General features: G+C 38.6%; 1 protein-coding gene across 16 annotated transcripts in view; it reads left to right on the forward strand.

Annotated features, from left to right (window-relative positions):
- clasp1a (cytoplasmic linker associated protein 1a) overlaps positions 1 to 8,559 on the forward strand; it is a 72,395-nt gene extending 63,836 nt beyond the window's left edge. For all 16 annotated transcript variants that reach the window (XM_084724501.1, XM_084724508.1, XM_084724513.1 and 13 more), the window contains 5 exons: positions 163 to 353; positions 575 to 703; positions 2,300 to 2,506; positions 3,372 to 3,488; positions 5,784 to 8,559. In XM_084724501.1, the coding sequence (XP_084580627.1) occupies positions 163 to 353; positions 575 to 703; positions 2,300 to 2,506; positions 3,372 to 3,488; positions 5,784 to 5,870 (731 nt within the window). In that variant the 3' untranslated portion in view covers positions 5,871 to 8,559. The remainder of the gene's footprint in view (positions 1 to 162; positions 354 to 574; positions 704 to 2,299; positions 2,507 to 3,371; positions 3,489 to 5,783) is intronic.
- The last annotated feature ends 861 nt before the right edge of the window (positions 8,560 to 9,420 follow it).

The following is a 9,420-nucleotide window of genomic DNA, read 5'->3' on the forward strand; positions in this document are numbered from 1 at the left end:
GGAGATTTTTTTCCTACTACTGTTGACTAATGCCAAATAAAATGACTGATGGATGGCACTAAGTTTGGATTGTTTCTGGGCCATAACAAGATGTCAGTAGCAGTATTTTTTATATGTAATTTGATCTGTAACTTTTACCTCTCATCCTTTCTTGGCAAACAGTCGGTCAGGACCACTCAGACCTGGTAGCAGACCTGCTTAAGGAACTGTCCAATCACAACGAGCGTTCTGAGGAGCGTAAGGGCGCCCTAGTAGAGCTGCTGAAGATCACACGAGAAGATAGCATGGCTGTGTGGGATGAACACTTTAAAACTATCCTCCTCCTCCTGCTGGAAACACTGGGTGATAAAGATGTACGTTATCTGACAGCTCTGCATGTGACTCTGTGTGTGTATGTGCCTCCATGGAAGTTTGCTAGTTATCATTCAGTAAAAGTATGTGAATGTGTGTGAGTAGAGGATATTGATTCCCTCTGAGCGTAACATGCATCAGTGGGAATCACACTCTTGATCATCTTAAGAAATTGAAAGTTCAAATTTGTTTAACTGATGGCCCATGCCACTGTTTCCCCCAGCACACCATTCGAGCCTTGGCCCTGCGTGTGCTGAAAGAAATTCTGAGGAACCAGCCGGCCCGCTTCAAAAACTATGCTGAGTTAACCATCATGAAGACCCTGGAGGCTCACAAAGACTCTCACAAGGAGGTACACAGCTCCCATGTAACAGGGCGGCTGCAGGTCCTTAAAAAGTCTTACAGTGTGTTAAACTCTCATTTACTACTAAAAGGCTTTTAAAAGTATTAAAAGTAAGCTGTAAAAAGTGGATCAATATCAATCCAACCTACAGGAAGAAGTCAGTAGTCTACGTGACTGGATGGCATTTATTTAAAATCTATGAATAAACTATAAATCTGTGAATGACAATAACAATACAGACTCCTCATTTTAGACTCTGGCTGTAAGATTATGTAGTGATTAATATCAGGAGTTCAAATGTTCTTTAACTCAGCCAGTCATCATTTTGCGTTTCTTATAGTTTTATTTTCTCAAAAGAGTATGTCTGTATTTTCACATTTGATGTTTAGTTTTATTGCAAAATTGACCTTAAATTTAATTGAACAGAGGCATTACAAAATCTTACATTTAACTTGCTGATATGTGTGTTCACCCTCTATAAAGTGGAAATTATATTCTATTTAGTTATTTTAAAGCTGCATTTATTATGGATATTATCACAACTGCAGATATGGAGCAGCATTAGCATTGATTGATTCATGTTTGTGTTCATCTGATCTCTGTGGGTTCATGACTACAAGTGACCCCTTTCACATTACATTTGAGTCATTGTTAATTGAAAAAAGATTTATGTAACTTAAGGGGAAGGGATCACGGACTCCCCTTATTGGGAAAAAAATTTAATAATAAAGTGTATTACATACATTCTTACATAAAAACTTGAAATGACATTTTCCTCTGCTGATTCATGTTTTCAAGACAAAGGTTGGGCAGACTTTAAAATTGTGTGTCAAACCTTTTATTTTAATTTGTAATTGTTAAAATTGAAAATGTGTAGCACCACAATATATATATAGTAAATAATATGTGTCATGCCTAAGATATATAAAACAGCCTAGAGTTGGCTCCATCGTACCCTCATCATTAAAACAATTTTGTTATCAATATGAGAACAATAATAACACCTGAACACAATAACTCCTACCTTTGACCCTTTAACTCAGGAACACAGGGGTTACTATGAGAGAAATCCCTCTACTGTACCATGACGGTCAGGTGTGCAGTGGGTACACAGAGTGGGTAAACAATCATCCAGTGTTGATAACAAATTTGATGGGACAAACAATCAGTGTTCAAGGTCAAACCACAAATTGAACTAATCCATCAGAAATACAACATCCAGAATACAAAGTAGTTATTCAGAGGGTTTTCAGTTGATGAACTTGACTAAAAAAACAACCCTGTGAATGTTCTGCAGGTGTGCTGAACCAAAATAGACCTTTCAGCTCTTCAACTTACCCAAATAAGGACCTTTGATCTAAAAAGTGATTTCTTTGCACAAAATATTACATATTCAGAATCAGAATCAGAATTGCTTTATTCACCAAATGTACAAAGTACACTTGTACACTTATTTTTCTGCAGAAAATTGCTTTAGATATTAAAGTCCAGAACGAGCTTTGTACAAGGCAACATCTGTGGTCAAAAAATTACACAAATACAAAATTTCCAAGTTTATTTTTTCCACATAAAGTTATTGATCTTAATGTGTTCATGTGCTTTCAGGTGGTGCGTGCAGCTGAGGAGGCGGCATCCACCCTGGCAGGCTCCATCCATCCCGAGCAGTGCATCAAGGTGTTGTGCCCTATTGTGCAGACAGCTGACTACCCCATCAACCTGGCCGCCATCAAGATGCAAACCAAAGTCATTGAACGCATCGCAAAGGACTCCTTACTGCAGCTGCTGCCCGACATCATCCCTGGACTCCTGCAGGTCTGTGTCTGATGCTAAAACGTTACAAGCTGTTATTTCAGGCACTGCAAGAGTTTTCAAAAAACTTTATACTTGGATTGTGAGATTTCCACATTTTAAACAGGGTACCCACCAAGTCTTAAGTACTGAATTTAAAAATCGAAATTAAGGTCCTAACAGTATTGAATTTTGTATACAAAATCTTGAATTTTAACAAAGGTCTTAATTTTTTCTTATCATTTCGTAGGATTATATGAATACCATAACATCATAAATATCTATAAAATGCATGTTTTTAAGGCAAACTTTTTACATGTTGCAGCCTCACCCCTGCTTTGCATCAAGTCAGCTCCTCCACACACACACAGAATGAAGGTGGCATTAAATTTCACTCTAAGTGGTATCAAAAAGGTCTTAAAATTAAAATAATTTGGAGGTACCCTGTTTAAAGGATTAGATTATAGTGAGTCTGGTCCTGTTAGTTACTCAAAAAAACCCTTTCTTTAGTTCTGATTGGACATTAAAAGCCCCAGAATTTGATAAAACTTGAAAGAATGATAAAAAGAAAACACACTTAGACACGCTTAGAGATTTGATTGCTATGCAACAGTTTTAAATGCTGGTCCTAAGTCACATGGATTAAATAGCGCCAGAGCAGGCAGACAGACAGAACAGAAACATCCCTGTCTGCTCCAGCAAGGCATATTTGGACAATGTTCATATTTGGACAGTGGGAAATTATTTGCCTTATTTGTCCCTGGAAATGTTTGCGTGTACTCTGCACTCTCTGCGACTCCTCCCACGTTCCTGCTGACCCCTCATTTGTGTGTATGTGTGTGCATGTTTGTGTGCGTGCGGTGCCTGATGCTGCCTTGTCTCTCCGCAGGGCTATGACAACACAGAGAGCAGCGTTCGCAAGGCCAGCGTGTTCTGTCTGGTGGCTATCTACTCTGTGATTGGCGAGGATCTCAAACCCCACCTGGCACAGCTCACGGGCAGCAAGGTACTGACTGCTGCGCCAAGTCTTTGCATTCACCCCCCCCGCATACACACACACACACACACACACACACACACACACACACACACACACACACACACACACACACATTCTTCTTCAACAGACGCAGAACCTTATCATGTTCCCATGTTGTTATTTCTGAGCTGGTTTCAACCGGTTGTTAAATTATAAAGCACAGGGTCATAGTTGCCCTACTTCCAATACATGTGTCCTTGGGTTATGTAAGGGTTGGGGTCTGAGGGTCATGTCCACCTGAGTGGAGGGACTCTCCCCTGACCACCTCTACCCCCCCCACTTATGATCACATCTGATAAAATGTGTTTGAGAGCATATGATGAAGAGATCACCTGTTTGATCTTCATCTTTTTGGAAGAATTGTAGGACATCACAGGAACAACATCTGTTGATTCATTACATAGTCCTGTGTTTTCTAGTCTACTGACATAAGGAAGAATATCTCCTCAGGATTTAGATAAATTAACCACCTTTGTAATGGCTGCCATTCTGGATTAATTTGCTATCTTTATTTTTAAAGACTGCCATGATGAGCCTCTGTTTAGAAAGTGCTACAGAAGGTGTGTTGGGTCATGGCTAAAATCTCTGATGCTGCAACAGTTCCAGCAACTTTTTAGCATGCAGTGTTTGAGGCATTATTAGTCATTCTTTCCCAAAATTAAATAGTTTAATCTTGTTTATCCATTTTCATTCTTTTCGTAGTAGTTTACTATTTCTGTAACACATTTTTGTTGGTGAATAAAAGCTCAAGACTTATTCCAATATTGCTGTGATTGAAACTCTGACAACCTGAAGAGATGGTCTAAATCAGGCAAGGTGAGATAAAATAGATCTTTTCATTAAGAAACTTTGTAGATGTTTAATAACACATAGGGGTTTCTGGAAAGTTTTTAAAGAGAATATGGTTACAATTCTGTAGAAATAACCAGTATTTCTGATATAACAGCATACTATTTTGTCTTGTGACTCCTTAGGGCAATGAAATATCTACTGTATGTGTTTTCTGCTTTCCTCTCCTGTTAAAGATGAAGTAGGTTGTTTATTTGTGGCATCATTGGGAAAAAATCCATAATAACCTTTTGGCATTCTGTAATTCAAGTTGCCTGACAGAGAACTGGACTTCTGCACCTTCTCTTGTCTTCATTTTCGGGCTTTAGAAAGTCTAGCCCAAGACAGGAGACTTTCACAGGTCGGTAAAATAGCTGATTGTTGTGTCTCTTTCATAGGTAGTCAAATAGCGAAGCTTTGGGTCCAAACCGCCCAAATCTTTCTAAACAGGAGTGCACATTTAATCATCTCATGATGCCCCAGGTGTATCCTGCGAACCCTTGTGTGTTTCTTGACCATAGACTTTATAATAAATAGTGAACAGAGCTTCCAGGGCTGAAAAACGAAGACGATGCAGACGTGTTTCAAATTGACATTCTTTCTTATGGCCAGCAGGGGGCAACTCCAATTTTAATCACAGCATACTGTCTTTTTTCTTTCCTTTTTTTGACTTTGTTTTTAAGAACACAAATAGCTGCAAATACATATGTACTGCATATGCCTTTAGAGAGAATAAAATACAAAATAAATTGAAATTTAACAGTGAAAATAAAAAGCAAATGCTAAAAATTATATAATTAATATAAATCCATATAGATCCATCTCTTAGATAAGAACAAAATCTACATATGTACACTGATAAAAGTATATTGCTGCCATACATAGTCAGGCCTTATAATTGAAACATGGTTAAGCCATGTTGGCCGGTTTTCATCAGAGATTAATTAATTTGAGGTTTTAATTTAAATGTGATTCTCTCCACTGTGTTAATTTTGTAAACTATGTTGATCCACTTATTTATGTTTGGTGTGTGTTTCTGAAACCATTTACTAGAAAAGCCTGATTTCATGCCACTCAATTGTTGGTTTCAAGTCTTCTGTACTGTATGATCATAATTTAGTAAATTATGGTCCCATTTGGAGTAAATGACAATAAAGTAGGGTTTGCTTGAGGGCGAGGCTACCATGTGATTTACAAGTGATTCTCAGTGAGTTCATCGAGCACAACACCTCAGGCTCCTGGAACTCACATCAAACAACGTGTTCCTGAAGAAGTGAATGTTTTGTTTCTTGATCAAGAAGCCTTATTCTCTTCAGATTGAAGGTTTCCTACAGAATGTAACTATATGAAGAATTAATGAAGTTGCTACTCAACATACATGGTAGCTTTGTGTCAAGGAAAAGATTAATAACTCTTGTGTTTGCTTGTTTGCAGATGAAGTTACTGAACCTGTACATCAAACGAGCCCAGACAACCAACAGCAATAGCAGCAGTTCCTCGGACGTCTCCTCTCACAGTTAATGGAGGGAGGTTAAATTGGAAGCCCTGTAGATCGACGGCACTGGAGGATTTTCCAAGGCCGCGCTTCTTTCAGACTTCTCCGTCTCTGAGCTTCCCTTCCTTGTCATCAAAACTCCACTGCGCTTTTCCTCCCGTTTTGAGGAGATCCTCTCAGCAACCTATTTGTCGTTTCGTTCCACCTCCCCACCTTTGCTCTAGAAACTTTTGAATGTAACTGTGGATTTGGTTTTAGACCGGTGGGGAGGGAATCAACACAGTTGGAGTTTGTGGATGTAGGAAATGCACTTTCTCCTCCTCCTCGGTTCCCGCAACCTCCACGCCGCCTTTTGTCAACAGAAGTCTGTGTCTCCCTCAGCCCTCAGATTTGATAGAATGAGGAGTTCATACATGATGCCGTGAAATATTCATCATCAGAGTGGAGGAAATGTTATCGTGTGAGAGAAATTTCTGTCAAATCGACTGCAGTTTTGGGATGAAATGTCATTTGGCTGGCCCAGTGATGGTAATGAGCCTATAGGTTTTGGGATGAATTCTGGTTTGGGGAGCATAAAAACCAAATATTGTAAGAAAAAAAAAGAGTATGGGAACAATGTGACAGAAAAAAAGAAAGTACTGTATGAGCATTTTTAGTTGATAATTTAAGTTTATTGATCTTGATCACGGCTCACAGAAGCCTGTGCATCGATTGTAGTCTTTTTTTGTGCTAACTTCTAATTAAGAGTGGCTTAATGAATTGAGTTCCCCTTAAAACGTAATGTTGTTACACTCAAGAAGTCAACAAGTTGCCAAAAGATAACTTTTCAGCTACAGAATTGACAATCTGAATTAAATTTTGTGCAGATCTTTATTTATTAATGAACAGAAGATGAAATCGCTGTTAAACTGCACAACGAAAGTCTGAATTTGTCTTAAAATTCGCAATCAGCAGAGAGACGCTGAGCCTACAAAAAGTTTTATTGCCTGTATTTCCACACGTTTGGAAACTGTTTTTGTTCAACATGCTTTCACAAGCGGTTGCCTGTCGGTTGCCAGTTTGTGGCATCTTAATCTGCAAATGTCTGCGGCTGCTGCTCAGTCAAGTGACTCTGTTCGAAGAGGAAGTCCTTTGTAAATACTGCAGATGTTTTTCCCGCTTGCAGCTGGGAGAGAGACATGACCAGGCCTTATACACTTTACACACACAAACACACGTTTATTGACCGGGACTGCGGAGAGTGAATGGGATGTACAGCACTGTAACTCTCTGCTCTCAAAAAAATGTGAATCTGCAGGAAAGTGGACCTTGGCAGCGTTCTCGACCTGTGATGATGCAAATACAGTATTAATGGTTCCCTCTGATCTCCTTCGGTTCCCTCTTACGTACAGTAACCACAGCTTCTGCAATAACCGCACAGTACATCCACAAATAACGGTATTTTGTACATACACTTTTTGACCACTGCTTCGCAAAATTTTACATAATATCAATGGGAATAAAAAAAAAAGAAAAGTGAACAGGTTTACTATCTCACTTTTTTGCACGTTAGCAAATTAGCTTGCATGTAACCTGCAGCACATGTCAACTCTGTGCTGTTTTTGAAGGGCCCGGGTTTTTTGGCTGTTAAAGTGCACTTGTAACATCACCAGATGACTCATCTCTGATTTAATGTTTCAGTAGACGAGGTAGTCACATTAGCCGTGCTCGTATGGAAAAGGTACAAAATGGAGCGACTGTGACCAAAACCATATGTTTGGTGTATTTAAGCTGGTAGAAGTATCCAGACAGGGTACTGAGAGATCATACCTCTCTGCACGGCTGTGTTTTTTGTTTTTATTATTATTTCAGTGTTAAGTTTGAGGTATCAAGAAGCTTTAAAATGTTGGATCCTCTTTAAGTTGACGGGTTCCTGTGGTGAGACCCCGAAGAGTCTATGATTGGACATGATTTGGTTCATTATGGTACAGTTACTCTACTGTAGGAAGGGATCAGACTCATTTTGCCTTTTAAATTCCGTTATCTCATTTGCTAATTTCTAGCAAATTAAACATAATAATAATAAGTATTCCTAAATGTCACCTAAGGACAACCAAAGTCCTTGGAAGGACAGTTTGGGATTGTTTTGAGTGGTGTATTCATTTTGAGAATCCACTGAGAATGGGCCAATTGTGGTTATTTAAGTAAATGAATGTACAGACTTTACATGTGTTATAATTAGCTTTTTAAGTATTGGTACTGAAGATGATTTCAGCAACATGCAGCCCTGTACACTCTGTAATATGCCTGTCTGCACTCTACCTTGCTTTTCTCCTGGATTCCTTCAACACTTCCACACCATTAATCAGCCTAGTTTGGGTTTTATCCGGCCTCCTCCCAGTTAAAGCAAATCTGCACACGGCATCTGGGAGAAGTTCACCAATCAGCTTCTGGTCACTAGCATCTGTTATCACATTATTGGTCCTAGAAACAAACAAGATGGTATTCCTCGCAAACTGTTCACTATGCATGTTCTACAATACACTGTCTTTCTTTTTTCTCAATCGGTCATGTAATATTCATACCTGTATTTATATATTTTATTTTATCTTATTTTATTTTGTTCTCTCATGATAAACTGTACAGAAGGTTTTTTTTTTGTTAACTTCACCTGTGATAGATTTGCAACAATGTAAAGAAATTGTTTGCTCTAGAAATAAACAGAATAAGAACTGATCAGGATGGTTTCCTTTGTTATTCATCCATGATTTCACAATTGTTACCAAGTTTCTTATGAGAATAGCTTGGATTTTTTTTATTGGTCTTGAATGAGGTAGTTTCCCATAGTCAGTGTGTTACCTACAGGAGATGGCAGTCTGCACGGCCCCAGCCAGGTCTGCAGCAACATAAACACATTAAAAATTCAATATCAGTTTAAGTGTACACTATATTTGAAATATATTTACAGCTTTTCCTTGCTGTCAGACAGCCTCTCCTGATGGGAAACCTTTTCCAAGCCAAACATTGCTTTCTCTTTCTCTCTAAACCAGATTCTATTGGTGAAATCAGTCATTTTACCTCACATGACACCAGAGTTGCTGGTCTACCGCTGCCTTGATCTCTTAGTTTGTGTTGTTGTTTGACTTTGATGTTTCAAAAGTTAAGTTTGGATTCACTAAAGTCGAACAATAACACAAACTAATCAGTTGAAGCCACGGTAGACCAGCAAAGCTCACAAGCTAAAATTACTATTTTTCCAAAGAAGTGTGGCTGCTGTGGAGAGAATGATATTTGGCGTGAAAAACTTAAGTTTTTCATTAGAATATTCTGTAAAGTCAAGGTAAAGTGATGAAACTATTCTAAGTATAGCATACTCTGAAACCAGGGGTCTGCAGGCTGCAGCTGCAGAGCTGCATGTGGCTTCTCTTAATCTTCTTTCATTTATCATTGTTGGCCTAAGGTGATATTATGTAACTGTAAAAATGTGTAGTCTATACACCGAATAAAAGAAAAGTTGTACAAAAATATTTAATATTTTGTGAAGTACATCTAAGGTCCAGTGCCTTTTCTTCTAAATTTTGCATGTGGCTAGTCTTA

Source organism: Lutjanus erythropterus, chromosome 8, assembly GCF_056507025.1.
Source record: "Lutjanus erythropterus isolate fLutEry1 chromosome 8, fLutEry1.hap2, whole genome shotgun sequence".
NCBI lineage: Eukaryota > Metazoa > Chordata > Actinopteri > Lutjaniformes > Lutjanidae > Lutjanus > Lutjanus erythropterus.